Below are 20411 nucleotides of genomic sequence, written 5' to 3' on the forward strand. Positions count from 1 at the left end.
CCATCATGGAGGCCATATAGATTTCTGTTATTTAATGGAGATACAAATAAATGGAATCCCTTTCTTTCTCATTCTGTCTTTTAAAAGTTGTTATAATTGGAACGGGAAGGTAAGTGGTGTTTCCGTGTGCTCTGGCTTCCATCACGGTGTCCTGTTGCACCAGAAGCGGTTTAGTCATGCTGGCCACATGACCTGGAAAACTTGTTTTTAGACAAACACTGGCTCCCTCGACCTGAAAGCGAGATGAGTGCCGCAACCCCATAGTCACCTTTGACCGGACTTAACCGTCCAGGGGTCCTTTTACCATGAAAGTCTTTGCATGATTAGAACTTTGGTAAACATGGAGAATTGCCATGCAGTGTACAAAGGATCTTCAGATAAACTCTTGATCCAATTCTCTTAGCCGTCTCATAACTGGCAGCTGTTGTATGGTGGGAATGACAGCAACTACCAAAGTGCCACATATTTGTTCATGTTAGTCTAATTTTGATTGCAGGCTACATGTCTTGGAGGGCTGTCATGCTGAAACATGCTGTTCCTCTCCTGTGGGGACACTGCAGTTATCTTCTTACTTCTTCATAATCCATCTTCATCTTCATAATCCATCCCCACCATTGTCTCCATTCCACATCATTTTTCAAGTTTTCCCCATCTCAATTTAGCTCCTTGCAACTTTCCTGTTGAGCATATCTGGCTAAGGTGAAGAGGCAAGAAGAGTAAGGCCTTCACTTGGCCTGACAAACACACAGATACAAACATACTGCAGTTGCTTTTTCTGAAAGTGAGTAGGGTGTTTGCTACATAGGAAAAGGAGTCTGAAAAGAGCTGTATGCCTCACGTCAGTGTATACTTCAGCTACTCACATCAGGTAGTAATTGGCAACTGTTTTGAAATAAAGAACAAGAGCTATGTGAAATTATTTATTGTGCAAGGGTGGTATATAAATTCAAGTAATAATAATTCATTAAAGAACACCTATATCCTCCATAGTTGAAAGTGAAAGGGTAGCAAATATTTCTGTATGTATTTACTATTTTCTTCCTATCATTTTTTTTCTCTTGTAGTGTTTACACTATGTTTCCCTATAGTGTTCTTCATTGGTCTTCTGCCTCAGGTGAACACATTTGTCATGTACCTCTGTGAACAATTAGATATTCATGTCTTTGGTGGCAATGGTGAGTTGAGCTTCCTCATTTCATGGATAATTCAGCAAATGGCTTTCAGATCTGTTTAGAAAAGGTAGTTTGAGGGCTTTATCCAAAGGATCAATTTAAGCATATTCTGACTTCATTTTAGCTGTCTAGTACAAAACTCTGGTTCAATTCAGACATAAATGCCAAATCATACTTTGATGCCATATGAATGTGCTTGGAACAAGCCTTCCTCCTTCATGCACTGTGATTTCCTCTGTTCTTGTATTGGTATGCTGCTTTATAGTGCACACTGTAGTTTGCCCGTTCAGCTACAGTCATACCTCGGTTTAAGTATGCTTCAGTTTGAGTACTTTCAGTTTAAGTACTCTGTGGACCCGTCTGGAACGGATTAATCCACTTTCCATTACTTTCAGTGGGAAAGTTCGCTTTAGGTTAAGTACGCTTCAGGTTAAGTACAGACTTCCAGAACCAATTGTGTACTTAAACCGAGGTACCATTGTATAAGGACAAACTATAGCTTGCCACAAACAAGAGAAGGAAGAATGAACTGCGTGGTACGAGAGGACAGGGAGCACAGCAGGTTTGTTCATGTAGTGCCAAACCATGGTTTAACATTCTCTCTGCCCTGAGCCGTTAAGGAAGTTGTTGTCAGTTGCACTCCAGAATCCAGTCAGCTGAAAGCAAAATTGGAAGGAGCTTCTGCACATTTCAGAGTAATGTTTCATATATTCAACTGTAGGGCAGTGCTCTCCAGAAGAGGCTCAGAAAGTTTGCATTCATGCATACCAGGCAGCCCCCCACATGCCAATGACTATGTTATTCAATAAAATCACATTTTCCTCAAAAGGTATTATTGCCATTTGAGAGCTGATGAAATGTAATATCCCTGAAAGAAAAATGCTTTCTGATGGAAAGCCTATAAATCCTGCATAGCAAATGAACAGCGGCATTGTGGGGGTCTGTTATAGCTTGTATGGTCTACTTAAGTTGGTTCAGGCTCATTAGGAAAAGCACATCTTTGAATTAACTTTTCCAGTGAAAGAATACTGCACAACAGTAATATCATGCAATAAAAGAATCCTCAAAAGTAGCATAAGTTTAAGTGTGAGATAATCTGCTGCAAATCTTTATAGTGTCGTAAATTAGCTTCCCAGTAGAAACAAAAATCAAAAGGTTAAATGTTTATTTCTTGAAACCTAAATAAATGTTCTTCCACTGTTAAGGGTTTCTTTTCCTAACAAATGTTTTCTTTTTCTCTAGCGACGACAAGCTTGCTTGCAGCACTTTACAGTTTTATCTGTAGTATTGTGGCAGTAGCATTATTGTATGGATTGTGTTATGGTGCCCTAAAGGTGAGTGCTATATTTTTGAGTAGTAAATTTAGCCTTGATACTTGTACCACTTCATGAAACTAAAAGTTAAGTGGTGAAATTCCTAATATTTGTAAAAGGTGGATGGATGGAGATTGGTTTTGTCTTCTTTTCTTGCAACACTAGAATTTTATTATACACAGCCACACACCCACACCAGATGATACGACCCAACAAGGGAGGCTAAGGGACTACAGACCACAGACAAATTTTCTTACTCAGTACAAAATCAAAATGGAGATACATAATAATATATAAAACTTCACAAATCCTTAGGAAAGGATACTTATTTCATGCATCCTGGTAAAGCATTCTGGTAAAGCCATTCTGGTAAAGCCATGTTAAAGCTATGGTTTCCCCAGTAGTGATGTATGGAAGTGAGAGCTGGACCATAAAGAAGGCTGATCGCCGAAGAATTGATGCTTTTGAATTATGGTGCTGGAGGAGACTCTTGAGAGTCCCATGGACTGCTAGAAGATCAAACCTATCCATTCTTAAGGAAATCAGCCCTGAGTGCTCCCTGGAAAGACAGATCGTGAAGCTGAGGCTCCAATACTTTGGCCACCTCATGAGAAGAGAAGAATCCTTGGAAAAGACCCTGATGTTGGGAAAGATTGAGGGCACTAGGAGAAGGGGACGACAGAGGACAAGATGGTTGGACAGTGTTCTCGAAGCTACGAACATGAGTTTGACCAAACTGCGGGAGGCAGTGGAAGACAGGAGTGCCTGGCGTGCTATGGTCCATGGGGTCACGAAGAGTCGGACACGACTAAACGACTAAACAACAACAAAGCCATGGAACCCACCATAAACAAATACCATATTTTTCCGTGTAGAAGACCATATTTTTTCCTAAATTTTTGAAGTTTAAAATAAGGGATCGTCTTATACATGGATAGTGCATAGTCCATTTTCTTAATTTTGAAAATAGGGGGCGTCTTTTACACGGAAAAATACGGTAAATGTCCCTTGTGCTCCACAGCTACACTAACAACATGGTGTCAGCTTGTATGTGAAACCTGAATTGGTGCACGATGCCATTCATACCTGAGTAATTGATACCTGAGATATGCATACATTTTTATACCCACCCTATTTTCTTGATTGTAATTTGTTTTAACTGATTTTGATATTGCCCTTCAAGGTGGATGAGAAATGTAATTAATTTATTTAAGGAATAATATTGATGCAGTTTATTTCATAGATACATAGGATTTCCAATTCTGTAATCTTTTTTTTAAAAAAGTTTCCATGGACTCTGATTTTGCCCACAGGATTCTTGGGATGGTCAACATATTCCAGTGCTCTTTTCAGTATTCTGTGGCATGTTAGTGGCAATATCCTACCATCTCAGCAGACAGAGCAGTGATCCTTCTGTGCTTTTGTAAGTAATAATTACCTATTCGTATGTTACGTAGAAATCTTATTACAATAATTGTTTGTGCAAGGGGGTAGGAATCTGTTCAGAAAACATTGTGGGGAGCAAAGGGCCTAAAAGCTTTAGACAGCCTCCACCTGATGCAAACAATTTTCAGATTTGGCTAACCTGTGACCCTCCACATGTTGTTGGACTTGGCATAAGACAGCATGGTCAATGGCCAGGGATAATGGATGCAACATGAAGGCCCTTTTCACAAAGGGGGACAAAGTGCAAATAAGTCTCAATAGTTGTTTTCTGCTTTTTTATATATTAAAAAACCTTGATTTGTTTATCTTTTTGGACTCATATCAATGCACAATCATTACAAAGAAAACATTTTCTTTTCTTTTAGTTCTTTAGTGCAATCAAAACTTTTCCCTACTTCAGAAGATAAAAATCCAGAGGATCCACTGTCTGAGGTTAAAGACCCCTTACCTGAAAAGCTGAGAAATTCAGTGGTAAGTTGGCTTACTTTTGTAGCATACTAAGAAGACTGATATTACAAGGACACTTCTAATGATTCAGGTGTCCAGGGAATTATCTGTTGCTGCTGTTTATGATACCTTAAGTACCTCTGTCTGACAGTTGTGATACCAGTGCTTATTTTCCTTTATATTAGATCACTAACAAGAAAGAGTATTAGTTACGTCAGCTGTCATGTCAATTTATTGGGAAGGGGATTAAATTTCTTGATGGGGGCGGGGTTAAATTATAGCGTGTAGACAATGATTATCATGAGTACTTAAAACTAAAAAAGAGAAACTGTTTTCTGGAACTCTCTTGGTTTAAAAAAATTTCTTTCTTTCTTTCTTTCTTTCTTTCTTTCTTTCTTTCTTTCTTTCTTTCTTTCTTTCTAGAGTGAACGCTTGCAGTCTGATCTTGTGGTGTGCATAGTCATCGGTGTACTTTATTTTGCTATTCACGTCAGCACAGTTTTCACAGTATTGCAGGTACCTTACTTTTGCCCGCTCCTTATTTTCCAAAATATCCTTACCAGTTTCTTTTGTATCTGCCTCTTGAACAGTGTTGTTGACGTCAGCATTTATAACATGACAGTGTTTGGATTTGCTCAACAGCACAGGATATTTGCTTTTGGTTTAGGACATAGGATTTCTTTTGGCTTTTTAATGTCCCTTGTTTGTTTTCCCCAGTGCTGCAGTGTTCAGCCTGGCAAACTCCCCATCCTTCGGGAACTGGAAGGAAGGAACATGAGGCTTGCCACAAGATGCAAAAGATCTTGTAGTTCTCCATGTTCCTATTTATTGTGTCTCCCAGGACTTTCCTGGAGACCGCTATAGTTGGCATAGATCACACAAAGGGATGGATCTAATTGCATGAGCAATTGAAGAAAGTTATGATGTTAAATAGTGCAGTGCACTGCATCTCAAAGACAAGTTTGCAGGGACAACATTCCTTGTATTGTCTGTATCAGCACAAATGGAAACACAAGGAATATGACCTGTTTTAATGATACTCCCCTCCCAACAAAACTCAAAATGGTTGATGATGAAGGCACCCTTTCAGCCAGCACAGCCATACTGCCAAAATTGAGAAGCACAATTCTGAAAGGAATTGCTATTGATTGTTTTTGAGACTGAGTCTTTTTTCTTCTTCTTAATTTTTTTCATTAGCCTGTCTTGAGCTATGTTCTGTACGCCTTGGTGGGCTCGGTTGGCTTTATGACCCATTATGTACTGCCACAACTTCGGAAACAGCTCCCTTGGCACTGTTTTTCTCACCCACTGTTGAAAACCAAGGAATACTATCAATTTGAAGTCCGCAGTAAGTAGTACAATTCTTCTTTTAAGACTCGGCCTTTGGCAATTTCCTAGGAATTTACTGTGAACTATAATTAATTACATTGTGACTTTACAATTAAACTGCGTCTTCTTGTTTCCTTCTATAGAAAACTTTAGTTTCTTGCAATAAAGTTAAAACTTTGTAGCAATGGAAAGTAGTTCAGATATCTTACCTGTTATGTTGGAGGGATGGTGGGAAACAGGAGGCAGATAGACATCTGAGCTTGGTTTGTTTCCTGATACGCTTTCCGGACTCCTATTGCATTCTGTATTGTATTTTGTGACTCTTCTTAGATGCTGCACATGTGATGTGGTTTGAGAAACTTCATATATGGCTTCTTTTTGTGGAGAAGAATATTATCTACCCTCTGATAGTCCTCAATGAGCTCAGCAGCAGTGCGAAAGCTATTGCTAGCCCAAAGAGACTGGATATAGAGTAAGTAGAAAACAGGACATACGACACTTCCTTTACTTTAATTATGGTTTGTTTGTTTTTAATGTCCTATTGCAAAAGCTATCTCTGTTGCTTGGCCAGTCTCTTGAAACTCCAGATTCTTCTTTCTTAAAAGGGGTCAGGCATATTTAATGGAAGACAGTAAAGTGAGAAATGTACCACACACTTTATTAATCCTTAAGAACGTACTGAATGCAGATAAAGGGAACAGTAAAATGACCAGCTTGACAAATATATTTTCTCATTGCAGATTTGGTGCTTTAATGATTACTATTGCTGGTATGAAGCTGTTGCGTTCCTCTTTCAGCAATCCAACCTACCAGTCTGTTACTGTCATTTTCACAGTGCTTTTCTTTACATTTGACTACAAACGTTTCTCAGAGACAATGCTGCTAGACTTGTTCTTCATGTCCATACTCTTCAGCAAGGTAATGTCAAATAGTAATACAGTGCCCAAACTCTGTGTTCCATAACACTGTGGCAGAATGAGATGGCAGTAAATCTTGCAGTTGGCATAGTCATCTTTTCCACAGTCTTGAAAGGCAACCTTAAAAAAGCCACCAATTTTTTATTTTATGGTAGACTTACGGTCTTAAGAGTTTAACTGATGATCTTGAATATGTTAAAAGCAGTACCAAAATATTTGTTATTAATAATATTAGGACATACTCTGCCATAATATAGAATCTCATTCTCTCTCCTTCCTCTTTTCCATTGTCTCCTAAAGGAAACCCTGACCATTTGTTATCTATCAGAATTGATATATGATATTTTATCATGTTATCTGATGAACTGCAGCTAGAAAGGAAGTTTATTCATTGTTGAATAGAGAATCTCCGCTTGTTTGGTTAAATATTTAATGTACAAATTTGACAGAACATGGCATTCTCTTACATTTCATGCCTCTTAAAATTGAACCAGTTGATCTGCTGTGGCATACATGATGCACAGTTTTACAAAGGGGTGATATGATAGCCATGTTCAAATATATGAAAGGATGTCATATGGAGGAGGGAGAAAGATTGTTTTCTGCTGCTCCAGAGAAGCGGACACGGAGCAATGGATTCAAACTTCAAGAAAGAAGATTCCACCTAAACATTAGGAAGAACTTCCTGACAGTAAGAGCTGTTCGGCAGTGGAATTTGCTGCCAAGGAGTGTGGTGGAGTCTCCTTCTTTGGAGGGCTTTAAGCAGAGGCTTGGCAGGCATATGTCAAGAATGCTTTGATGGTGTTTCCTGCTTGGCAGGGGGTTGGACTGGATGGCCCTTGTGGTCTCTTCCAACTCTATGATTCTATGATTCTAAATATTTTTTTCCCTAGTGCATATAATACTCCTCCTGGGAAATTGAGATCATACATGTGTCAAGAGTACAAGATCTGTGACCAAATTTGCTTTTTCAATGTTTCCTTCTGTTTTCTTTCTAGCTGTGGGAGCTTTTCTACAAGTTGAGATTTGTATATACTTACATTGCTCCTTGGCAAATCACATGGGGATCTGCGTTCCATGCTTTTGCCCAGCCTTTTGCCGTACCACGTATCCTTTAAAAAGCTCCAAATGTATTATGCTGACAGGAAAAAGAACTTTTGAAGCCTTAATATATTGTAAAAGTCTACCAATATGTATTATTACAAGCCATCCCAATCTCTTCCGAGCAGTTTCGATTGCAAAGCACTGTGATATGAATGTTTGTGCAGTGTAGCAGAAACATTTTTTTTTTGCTATAAGTTGTCATGCTTCTACACTAAGAACAGTAGCATATTACTTCATTTTTCTGCACAGTGGTTGCCAAGTGTAGTCTGCGATGCTGTTGGATCTTTCTAAATGACACAGATGTTTGAGCTATTGTGGTTGTTCTTTTTTTTTTATTCTGCCCTGACACGAAGAAATCAGAAAGAAAGTTGTGGCTTCCTTGACTTTACTTCCCTGCAGATTCTGCAATGCTGTTTGTCCAAGCAGCTGTGTCCGCTTTCTTCTCTACTCCACTAAACCCATTTTTGGGAAGTGCAATATTCATCACTTCTTATGTTAGACCTGTCAAGTTTTGGGAGCGAGACTACAAGTAGGTGATTTTGAAGGCATAAAAAAACCTCCTTCTGTAGTAACAAGAGATATAAAAAAAATAAAAATAAGTTATAATATGTGGTGTTTCTGGATGCATGATGCTAAGTTCCTACAGTATCCCCTGCAGAATGATTCTGCGCAGTCACTACTAGTTTCTTACTGTGGAAAAATATCCTCACTTCATCCTACCTTTAGCTGAAATCAGCGGAAATACTTCTGAGGTAAACCTCTGGAATCTCCCTGGTGAACTGTAGAAGTCAGAAATAACTTGTCTTGGCTCTTAGATGTTTAGATGAGCTTCTCGTGCAATCATGTAGTGAAAAATGATTTCACTTGAAAACCCAACTATTTTAGTGTTATACTTTGGCCACATTCACACAGAATGCTTAACCACTGTTAGTTTGGATAGTTTAACTAGCCAGCTTTATAACCAGTGGTCTGAAGTTGGCTTGCTGTGAAACTTGCAAGTGTTTGTTTTAAACCAGGATCCCTGGTCAAACATAGTAAGTAGGCCAAGATTCTGGGGACAGGATCACAAAGCTAATACAGTGGTACCTCTGCTTACGAATTTAATGCGTTCCGAACACACATTCGTAAGTCGAAAAAAATTGTAAGTCGAATTCCATAGGAATGCATTGGGAGAAAAAAATCGTAAGTCGAAGCAACCCTATCTAAAAATTCGTAAGTAGAAAAAATCCTATCTAAACCGCATCCAAGATGGCGGACGGCGCTCCGTTCGTAAGTAAAAACATTCGTAAGTAGAGTTATTCGTAAGTAGAGGTACCACTGTATAGGAGTAAACCCTGTTCTCTCACTTGTTGCCAGTGATGTCAGCTGGTGAGCGGGCAGGTGTGGTTTAAGGGGAAAGGCCTGTGTGCAAGAGATTCCTCAGCCCTAATTAAGATGCTTATAAAACCTGGCCCAGGATACAAAGAGCTACTTGGGCTCACAGCAGCCACACAGCCGCCATGTAATTTTCCAGCTGGAAGACCTGTAGGGACAGCAAGTGCACATATTTGTCTATTTGCTGAAAGAGACAGTATGCTATGCCTAAACTTTGTTTCCACTTCCAGAGAAATACAGTGGAGTGCTGTGCCTCTGGTCTTAGTCTTGGAAGAGAGGCAGACAGGAAAAAAGAATGGAGGACTGGAAATAGCAGCAGTTATAGCACTTAGCTGCATTTTCTTTGCAGGGGTGACAAACCAGGTTACACTGGCTTATTTTTGTAAACAATTCATCTTTCAACAGACAGAGCCTCAGGGAGTTGAGAGAGAATCACCAGCTGGGAAAATGCAAGAGGGTGTTTTACTTTTGGCATGGATCTTTTATTTCATTTTTCTTGGGAGAAGAAGGCATATGGTGGTAGAGAACCCATGCGTGGCAAGAAGACTTGCCATGGTACATTTTGTAATAACTTAATATTTTGTCACTTTCTTCAGCACAAAACGAGTGGACCACTCAAACACAAGACTGGCTTCCCAGCTTGATCGAAATCCAGGTAGTCATTTAAAAAAAATTATTGAATTTTACATTTTTATTGTAATAACATCATATCAGAAAACAAACAAAAACATAATATAACAAAAAACAAATACAATTCCCAAAATTCCCCTCCCCCCCACGACTTCCCTCAACTTCCTCTTCTGGTTTTTTACATATTGACTTCTCCTGCTTGCTTTAGTGTATCTTAATATTAAATTCCTTAACTTAAATGTTGTTGTACTCTTATTGTTTTAACATCGTCTTTGTAGTTTCTATATTTGTTTTGTTGATTGTGTTTACTCAAACCCTGCTTGTGAGTACATTTCTTTACATTGTTTCTGTAGATACAGCATAAATGATCCCCAGTCTTTTAAAAAGTCTCTATTGTCTTTATCTCTAATTAGTTTCGCCATAGTTACAGGTAGATAGCCGTGTTGGTCTGCTGTAGTCGAAACAAAATATAAAATTCCTTCCAGAAGCACCTTAGAGACCAACTAAGTTTGACATTGGTATGAGCTTTTCGTTGTATCTAAAGAAGTGTGCATGCACACAAAAGCTCATACCAATCACAAACTTAGTTGGTCTCTAAGTTGCTAATGGAAGGAATTTTCTTAGTTTTGCCATTTCAGCATATTCCATCAGTTTGAAATCCAAGTAATCCTTTATCAAAAACAGAGACTTGCTCCTGCTAGTCCGGGCTCAAACAAGCCCTGTGGTAACCTTCCAAAGCAGCCAAATTGGGCTTGGTATTTGTCTAAATAAACTCCATGGACAAAGACAACAGGCATATAAAAGTTATGACGCTGGAAGATGAGCCCCTCAGGTCGGAAGGCGTCCAACATGCTACTGAGGAAGAGCGGAGGACAAGTACAAGTAGATTCAGAGCTGATGAAGCGGCTGGGCCAAAGCCGAAAGGACGCTCAGTTGCGGATATGCCTGGAAGCGAAAGGAAAGTCCGATGCTGTAAAGAAAAATATTGCATAGGAACCTGGAATGTAAGAACCATGAGTGGAGGTAAGCTGGATGTGGTCAAAAATGAGATGACAAGAATAAATATAGACATCCTGGGCATCAGTGAACTAAAATGGAAGGGAATGGGCGAATTCAGTTCGGGTGACTATCGTATCTACTACTGTGGGCAGGAATCCTGTAGTAGAAATGGAGTGGCCCTCATAGTCAACAAAAGAGTGGCAAAAGCTGTAATGGGATGCAATCTCAAAAATGACAGAATGATCTCAATACGAATCCAAGGCAGACCTTTTAACATCACAGTAATCCAAGTTTATGCACCAACTACCGGAGCTGAAGAAAGTGAAATTGACCAATTCTATGAAGACCTACAACACCTTCTAGAAATGACACCAAAGAAGGATGTTCTTCTCATTACAGGGGATTGGAATGCTAAAGTAGGGAATCAAGAGATAAAAGGAACAACTGGCAAGTTTGGCCTTGGAGTTCAAAATGAAGCAGGGCAAAGGCTAATAGAGTTCTGTCAAGAGAACAAGCTGGTCATCACAAACACTCTCTTCCAACAACACAAGAGACGACTCTACACATGGACATCACCAAATGGGCAGCATCGAAATCAGATTGATTATATTCTCTGCAGCCAGAGATGGAGAAGCTCTATACAATCAGCAAAAACAAGACCTGGAGCTGACTGTAACTCAGATCATCAGCTTCTTATAGCAAAATTCCAGCTTAAACTGAAGAAAGTAGGAAAAACCACTGGGCCAGTAAGATACAATCTGAATCAAATCCCTTATGAATACACAGTGGAAGTGAGGAACAGGTTTAAGGATTTAGATTTGGTGGACAGAGTGCCTGAAGAACTATGGATGGAGGCTCGTAACATTATACAGGAGGCAGCAACGAAAACCATCCCAAGGAAAAGGAGATGCAAGAAAGCAAAATGGCTGTCCAACGAGGCCTTACAAATAGCGGAGGAGAGGAGGCAAGCAAAATGCAAGGGAGATAGGGAAAGATACAGGAAACTGAATGCAGATTTCCAAAAAACAGCAAGGAGAGACAAGAGGGTCTTCTTAAATGAACAATGCAAAGAAATAGAGGAAAACAATAGAATGGGGAAAACCAGAGATCTGTTCAAGAAAATTGGAGATATGAAAGTAACATTTCGCACAAAGATTACCATAATCAAGGACAAAAGTGGTAAGGACCTAACAGAAGCAGAAGACATCAAGAAGAGGTGGCAAGAATACACAGAGGAATTATACCAGAAAGACATGGAGGTTTCGTACACCCCAGGTAGTGTGGTTGCTGACCTTGAGCCAGACATCTTGGAGAGTGAAGTCAAATGGGCCTTAGAAAGCACTGCTAATAACAAGGCCAGTGGAAGTGATGATATTCCAGCTGAACTATTTAAAATTTTAAAAGATGATGCTGTTAAGGTGCTACACCCAATATGCCAGCAAGTTTGGAAAACTCAGCAATGGCCAGAGGATTGGAGAAGATCAGTCTACATCCCAATTCCAAAGAAGGGCAGTGCCAAAGAATGCTCCAACTACCGCACAATTGCGCTCATTTCACACGCTAGCAAGGTTATGCTTAAAATTCTACAAGGCAGGCTTAGGCTGTATGTGGACCGAGAACTCCCAGAAGTGCAAGCTGGATTTCGAAAGGGCAGAGGAACCAGAGACCAAATAGCAAACATGCGCTGGATTATGGAGAAAGCTAGAGAGTTCCAGAAAAACGTCTACTTCTGCTTCATTGACTATGCAAAAGCCTTTGACTGTGTCGACCACAGCAAACTATGGCAAGTTCTTAAAGAAATGGGAGTGCCTGATCACCTCATCTGTCTCCTGAGAAATCTCTATGTGGGACAAGAAGCTACAGTTAGAACTGGATATGGAACAACTGATTGGTTCAAAATTGGGAAAGGAGTACGACAAGGTTGTATATTGTCTCCCTGCTTATTTAACTTATATGCAGAATTCATCATGCGAAAGGCTGGACTAGATGAATCCCAAGCAGGAATTAAGATTGCCGGAAGAAATATCAACAACCTCAGATATGCAGATGACACAACCTTGATGGCAGAAAGTGAGGAGGAATTAAAGAACCTTTTAATGAGGGTGAAAGAGGAGAGCGCAAAATATGGTCTGAAGCTCAACACCAAAAAAACCAAGATCATGGCCACTGGTCCCATCACCTCCTGGCAAATAGAAGGGGAAGAAATGGAGGCAGTGAGAGATTTTACCTTCTTGGGCTCCTTGATCACTGCAGATGGTGACAGCAGTCACGAAATTAAAAGACGCCTGCTTCTTGGGAGAAAAGCAATGACAAACCTAGACAGCATCTTAAAACGCAGAGACATCACCTTGCCGACAAAGGTCCGTATAGTTAAAGCTATGGTTTTCCCAGTAGTGATGTATGGAAGTGAGAGTTGGACCATAAAGAAGGCTGATCGCCGAAGAATTGATGCTTTTGAATTATGGTGCTGGAGGAGACTCTTGAGAGTCCCATGGACTGCAAGAAGATCAAACCTATCCATTCTTAAGGAAATCAGCCCTGAGTGCTCCCTGGAAGGACAGATCGTGAAGCTGAGGCTCCAATACTTTGGCCACCTCATGAGAAGAGAAGAATCCTTGGAAAAGACCCTGATGTTGGGAAAGATGGAGGGCACTAGGAGAAGGGGACGTCAGAGGACAAGATGGTTGGACAGTGTTCTCGAAGCTACCAACATGAGTTTGACCAAACTGCGGGAGGCAGTGGAAGACAGGAGTGCCTGGCGTGCTATGGTCCATGGGGTCACGAAGAGTCGGACACGACTAAACGACTAAACAACAACAACAACATTTGTCTAAATCTGATGCATGCCCCTAATAAATACATATACTGTATGTTTGTAGTAATACTTTTTGAAAGTGTGTTTAAATTAACCACAATTAGTTTTCTGTTATCAATAAAGGACAGATCTTTCAAAACATTGTTTGTCAAAGAACTGTAGATATGAATCGAAAAGTTTAGTTTAGACTTAATGAGACCTGGATTTCCCCTTCCATATAGGTTCAGACGACAATAACTTGAATTCAATCTTCTACGAACACTTAACTCGATCCCTTCAGCACAGCTTGTGTGGAGACCTGCTCCTCGGGCGATGGGGAAACTATAGTACCGGGGACTGCTTTATCCTTGCTTCCGACTACCTCAACGCACTAGTACACCTTATAGAGATAGGCAATGGATTGGTCACCTTCCAGCTGAGGGGGCTTGAATTTAGAGGTAAAACTAACTAAATGAACGTACCATCAATCTCCTTGAAACTGTGTTGCAAGCTAGTTAAGATTAGGCATTTGATTTGATAGACATTTTAAATATGTGAATCAGGGCCGGCTCTAGGGGTAGGCTGGGTGGTGCGGGGCGCAAGGGCGCTGGGCCAGCAGGGGGCGCTGTGCAGCGGAGCCGCGCGGCTGCCCACCAGCCGCGGCAAGAAACGGGGCAGGGCGGGGACGCCGGAGCGATCTCCGCACCACAGCGCCCGGGCGCCCAACATGCTTAAGACGGCCCTGATGTGAATGTTGGTAAAGGCAGCAGATGTAAACAAGTTTTCTCTTCCAAGCTTAGTGTAAATTATATATTGGACAATTTAAAGCTTAACATTCATAAATGCTTGAAATAGAAGCTTATTAGATCTTTGTCATTATTAGGCAAATGTAGCAATTTCTTGCTTCTTTCTACTGTGCTGTAGCGTTGTGGTTGTGAATCTGAGCTGTAAGCCATGTGCAATATGCCTATAATAATTTCTGGTCTACTTTGTACAGCTGTTGCAGTTACTGCTTTGTCACAGTTACTCTGCACAGCTGTTGTAGTTCCTTTTTCGTCATTTCAGGAACTTACTGTCAGCAGCGGGAAGTAGAAGCCATCACGGAGGGTGTGGAAGAAGATGAAGGGTTTTGTTGCTGTGAACCTGGTCACATCCCTCACATGCTCTCTTTCAACGCTGCTTTTGGCCAACGCTGGCTAGCCTGGGAGGTTCTGGTAACAAAGTATGTCCTGGAGGGCTACAGCATCACAGACAACAGTGCTGCATCCATGCTTCAAGTCTTTGATCTTAGAAAGATACTCACCACGTACTATGTCAAGGTGAATACAAATCCTAGACTTCACATATTTGGTATTGAGAGTAGAAAGTGTGGTCATTATTGAGTACAGTACTACGCAAAAAGCAGATGATCTGTAGGCAAAAGCAGTTGAACCATCTACTTCTTCCCATATTAATTTTTATTTTATTACTATATGTATATCCCACCCTTCCTGCAAAGAACTCAAGGTGACATACATAGTTCTCCCCATTTTATCTTCACAAGAACTCTGTGAGGTATGCTAAGCTGAGCGATTATGACTGGCCCAAGGTCACTCAGTGACCTTCATGGTTGAGTGGGGATTTGAATCCTGGTCTCCCAACACTCTAACCCCGTGGTTTCCACAAGGGGGCAATTTGATTTTTAAGGGCTGGCAATTTGAGAATGAGTTATTAACAGTGAATGGCCTTTTAGGCTTCCTGCATGTGAATAAGAGTTCACATTTTGAATAATAATAATTATATGTCACCGGAGCGGGGGGGGAGATCAGGATTTTAGAGATGCTTAGGTGGGACATGGCCAAAAAAGGGTTGGGAACAACTGTTCTAACCACTACACACTACGTCTCACAGGAAAGAAATGTCAAATGTATAATGTGATTTATCAAGCTGTTGACATCCATATTTTGTTCGTTGAGATTTGCTGTTTTACTTATTGGGCTGGGTCACACGTAACACTATACCATGGTTTAGCGCTACATGAATGATCTAGAAGGAACAAGTGAAGCCTCAGGCTTATATTCTTCTCTTGCTATATGTTAGTCATGCAATGGACACATCAGTTTGATAGCTTTGGCCACTTTACAGCATGTCTTTATTTCCTTTCATCGTTTTTTTTCAAGGATGTATACAAATCACCATAAAGAATTGTGGTCAAGTCTACATGCCTTAATGCCTTTAACCTTTTGCCTTTACAGGGTATCATCTATTATGTAACATCCTCCCCCAAGCTAGAGGAATGGTTATCAAATGAAACAATGCAGGAAGGTTTGCAGCAATGTGCAGACCAAAACTATGTTGATGTGGATCCTACATTTACTCCTAATATTGATGAGGATTATGACCACCGCCTAGCAGGGGTCTCCAGAGAGAGTTTCTGTGTCATTTATCTCAACTGGATAGAATACTGCTGCTCTCGGAGAGAAAAGGTAAGCATCTTTTAATTATTCAGGGATCCTGGGAAAATATGTGTCTGTTAGTATTTAAATCCCAACAAAAGTTCATATTAAAAGTTAAAAGCACACAAAGAAGCGATTTTTCATTGAAACAATGTAAGGAAAGTAAAGAATAAAGAGTCATGTTGGAGCATGAAGTGGAGAAAAATGTTCATGAGATGATATTGTTTCAGGCCAAGGTTGATGTAAGACGTAATAGCAATATTTCCTATGGTGGTTACTTCTGTTTTCCCTAAGCATTTCACTTTTCCCTTTACTTGAAGCCATTGAATGCAGATAAAGATTCTTCCCTGGTGACTCTTTGCTATGGACTGTGTGTTCTTGGCCGGAGAGCTCTGGGGACTGCTTCACATCATATGTCCAGGTAATGTAAATCTCTTACTCTAGGATTTTACAGAAGAGAAAGTTAGGGTCATTTAAATCGTGTAATTTGCACATATGCTTCCATCCTTTGCCCTAATTACTTTGTTTTAAACTGCTTTTCATATTGTGGGCAGGATTCACTTAGCGAGTCCCATCAAGGTTTTCTGCTTGTGCAGTGGGCCTTCCCCCACTCCCCTCCCCTCACACATCCCACCCCCCTAGCCTTGAAATTGACTTGGGGAGTTCAGGAGAACCCCCAGAACAGCACAAGGGGGAAGGAGAGGGGGGGACCATTAGGTTTGACAAGCTGAAATGTTTGCACGGATGGAATGATCAGAGGAGCGCAATGTTCAATTCTTCCCTGTATCTTTAAGTTGCCGTACTCTGCCCTGGGACGTTTGAATGAGCATATACTTCACAATGCTTGTGTGAGACAGGCCTCAAGATCTGAGTAGCTGGCAGTTGTCTGCAGGAGAAAGTGAGAAATGACTAATTATTATTGCAGGGATGGCAAGCCTAGCGTTATACAGAAAATGTATTTCCTCTGTGTGCCCAGCATAGCTGAGGCAAGGTCTCATATAGAGGGTTTCAAGAGACTTGTTTTCCAGTGGAAAGCTCCATATGCTTAAAATTAATGACAGTACAGTATTAAATAATCCACCTTTATGTTGCTGGTTTGTTGTGAAAATGAGAAGCACAATCACAGTGCCTTACAAACCTCCAGGGATGGGAAGGCGAGGCACCAGGAGCCCCATATTCCACCTGACATTAAGAACAGGATAAGTCTTAAGAAAAACAGCAATTGAGGGAGGTGAAATATTATGGGATGGTCAAATCATGGTAAAGATTGGTGTGAAATTGCTGTTTGTTTTTCAACAACTTAGCGACTGCAGTATAGTAAAAGCTCCCAAGTAAAACTGCTGCTATTGGCCTCATCAGCCAGAATGATTTAGCTGCTGTCTGCAGGGGTACTTGGAGATGTTTTGCTCCTTGGGCACTTCAGCATTCCCCTTCATATATAGTTAGGGCAGAATTTAGAAGTGATTGTTGGCAGTTTTCTACTTCCCTGTTTACATTTGTATGTAATGGCAGTTCTAATCTGCATTGGCAGCTGTGAGTATGGGACTGGAAGTGTTAACAGATTCTTTTCAACACTTTTTCTGCTCACATGGAATGTTGAATGCCTGCTTTAACATTTGGGGTTTCTTTTCCAAACTAAACAGTAATTTGGAATCCTTCCTTTATGGGCTCCATGCATTGTTCAAAGGGGATTTTCGTATCTCATCAATTCGAGATGAATGGATCTTTGCAGACATGGAGTTGCTGAGGAAAGTAGTGGTCCCAGGAATACGCATGTCATTAAAACTACACCAGGTATATAAGGACCACTTGCGCATGTATGCATCAGGGCTAAAAGGGGCGTGGGTTATCTTATTCAAGCTGTGTTCAAGTGCTCTGTTGCACAGCTATAGTATGGAGACTTAACAGTTATAAAGGTACAGTTTGAGGGGGCAAATGGAAATGATCTGTTTTTAGTAATATGCAAGGAAATATGTAATGTAAAATTGGGTGTACCAATAAAGGACAGTAATAATTTGCTTATTGCTACACTTTGGGGTGGAGCATCCTTAATTCATTTACACAATATTTTTTTGAAAGTTGAACACACACACACACACCGTTTGTTAAGGTGAACTTATTCGATTACAGTCGTGGGTGCCTTTTTTCCCCTCCCCCCAAAAGCCTACCTTTGAAAAATCTTGCTTTGACTGAAGTTGGCTGCTTTTTGCAAGTAACTTAAAAACAAATATTTTTGTAGAATCCTTAAGTAGTCATATTACAATCTAGGTAGCAGTCTCCAAAATATTTGATGAATTAAATCTTTTAAGAATTATGTTTTTAATGTGTATGGATGACACCATAAACAGTTTTGAGGGTTAGTGAACATAATTTTAGGTAAAGGTAAAGGACCCCTGACAGTTCAGTCACAAATGACTCTGGGGTTGCGGCGCTCATCTCACTTTACTGGCCGAGGGAGCTGACGTTTGTCTGCAGACAGTTTTTCCAGGTCATGTGGACAGCGTGACTAAGCCGCTTCTGGCGAAACAAGAGCAGCGCATGGAAACGCCATTTACCTTCCCACCGAAGCAGTACTTATTTATCTACTTGCACTTGGACGTGCTTTCGAACTGCTAGGTTGGCAGGAGCAGGGACCGAGCAACAGGAGCTCATCCTGTCACGGGGATTCGAACTGCCAACCTTCCAATTGGCAAGCCCTAGACTCAGTGGTTTAGACCACAGCGCCACCCGCGTCTCGGCATAATTTTAGGGTTCTTTAAAATGAACTGCTGCTCTTTTCAAAGTGAAGAACCTACTGAACAATCCTTTCACTCCTCTATTTAGGATCATTTCACATCTCCAGATGAATATGATGATCCCGCTGTTCTCTATGAAGCCATCACATCCCATGAACAACATCTGGTCATAGCTCATGAAGGGGACCCTGCTTGGAGAAGTGCTGTCCTTTCCAATTCTCCTTCTCTGCTTGCCCTTCGCCACGTAATGGATGATGGCACCAATGAATACAAAATAATCATGTTGAACAAGCGCTTTCTAATCTTCAGAGTCATTAAAGTAAGTTGCCTGACTCACAAAAAAAATCTTGCATGAGTTGCATCAAATGTGTGATCTTTCCCAAATATGATGGTGGCTGGTGTTTTAGTTACTTGTAAAAACTGGATTTGTGTATTTATCCGACTCTTGCCTGCCCTTCACTCTAAGTGCCCAGGGCAAGTTGCAACAAATAAGTAATACCATTTTAAAAAACAAAACCACTAATCCAAAAGAGTCATACTATTTCAAGGTATATCGTTACATTTTGACACATAACAGTAAATGTACTGAGCCAAGAACTGCGTTCCAAACTTAGGAAAAGTGTGAATTCTGATGAATAATCATGTGTACAGTATTTGTTTGCGAGGAGTGAAATAGGCCAGTTGACTTAAAGACGTAGACTGAATGAATTTTTTCTCCATCTTTGTGTGCTATGTGCTTGCCACTATTTTTTACTTTCCCCAGTGACATTTTCCCCCTCTCTTTCTGTGCTCCTGTAGGTCAATAAGGAGTGTGTTCGTGGTCTTTGGGCTGGGCAGCAGCAAGAGCTGGTTTTCTTGCGCAATCGGAACCCAGAAAGAGGGAGCATCCAGAATGCAAAGCAAGCTTTAAGAAACATGATAAACTCATCTTGTGATCAGCCAATTGGATACCCCATTTATGTGTCCCCTCTGACTACATCTTACTCGGATAGCAATGAGCAGCTCAAAGAGATTCTCGGGGGTGCCATCAGTTTGGGAAACATCAGGAACTTCATAGTCTCTACATGGCATAGGTGAGCGATTCAAGAAATCTCCAGAGAGCATTCACTGGAATTAGTACATTCCATTGAAACAGTCTCAGTACATAGCTTACATAACAAAAAGTTTTGGAGCTCCATAGCTCTCTTTTATGTAGCAAATGCAGGGTATGATTCCTACCGTATTACAGGGGAATTGTGCAGTTCAAAATGTATAAAGCCAGGCATCTTATCTAATTTGAATTTTATAGTTACACTGCTAAGTCATTAGAAAATGCAATGTGAATAGATTATATCCAGAAATCTGATCTCAGTTGTATCACTAACCTGCTGCGAGAGTTAACTGAGCATGGCACCTGTTTTCTATGTAAAATACATTTTTCAAAAGCCTGGCTGGGGAGCTGTAAAGGCCCTGGAGGCTGCTTACCTACAACTACACAAGTAAACTCCTTGAAATCCATACAGTTCATCACAAATAAAACAAAAACTACGCACTTGCACAGCTGTGCAAGATTCTGCTTTTACTAGATAAATATGTAATGCCACCTTGATGCTCGCTGTTGCAAATTGTCACACACTATTTGCCAAATATATTTCAAAACGTTTTCTGCATTTAATCGAGGTAGAATAGCATTTTCATAATGGAGTTCTCCCCCCTTTATAATGTGTTTCCCAATGT

The 20411-nt window shown here is 40.5% G+C and overlaps 1 protein-coding gene across 3 annotated transcripts in view; it reads left to right on the plus strand.

Moving 5' to 3' along the window:
- The window catches only part of PCNX1 (pecanex 1), an 84115-nt gene that overhangs the window by 54364 nt on the left and 9340 nt on the right, over window positions 1-20411 (plus strand). For all 3 annotated transcript variants that reach the window (XM_088669970.1, XM_088669973.1, XM_088669978.1), the window contains 18 exons: window positions 1065-1175; window positions 2415-2506; window positions 3799-3908; window positions 4297-4402; window positions 4802-4894; window positions 5576-5726; window positions 6038-6179; window positions 6448-6625; window positions 7623-7731; window positions 8128-8257; window positions 9699-9757; window positions 13768-13983; window positions 14591-14844; window positions 15760-15990; window positions 16281-16381; window positions 17604-17754; window positions 18784-19014; window positions 19494-19768. In XM_088669970.1, the coding sequence (XP_088526096.1) occupies window positions 1065-1175; window positions 2415-2506; window positions 3799-3908; window positions 4297-4402; window positions 4802-4894; window positions 5576-5726; window positions 6038-6179; window positions 6448-6625; window positions 7623-7731; window positions 8128-8257; window positions 9699-9757; window positions 13768-13983; window positions 14591-14844; window positions 15760-15990; window positions 16281-16381; window positions 17604-17754; window positions 18784-19014; window positions 19494-19768 (2740 nt within the window). The remainder of the gene's footprint in view (window positions 1-1064; window positions 1176-2414; window positions 2507-3798; window positions 3909-4296; window positions 4403-4801; window positions 4895-5575; window positions 5727-6037; window positions 6180-6447; window positions 6626-7622; window positions 7732-8127; window positions 8258-9698; window positions 9758-13767; window positions 13984-14590; window positions 14845-15759; window positions 15991-16280; window positions 16382-17603; window positions 17755-18783; window positions 19015-19493; window positions 19769-20411) is intronic.

The sequence above is a fragment of the Zootoca vivipara genome, chromosome 1 (genome assembly GCF_965207765.1).
Source record: "Zootoca vivipara chromosome 1, rZooViv2.hap1.1, whole genome shotgun sequence".
Lineage (NCBI taxonomy): Eukaryota > Metazoa > Chordata > Lepidosauria > Squamata > Lacertidae > Zootoca > Zootoca vivipara.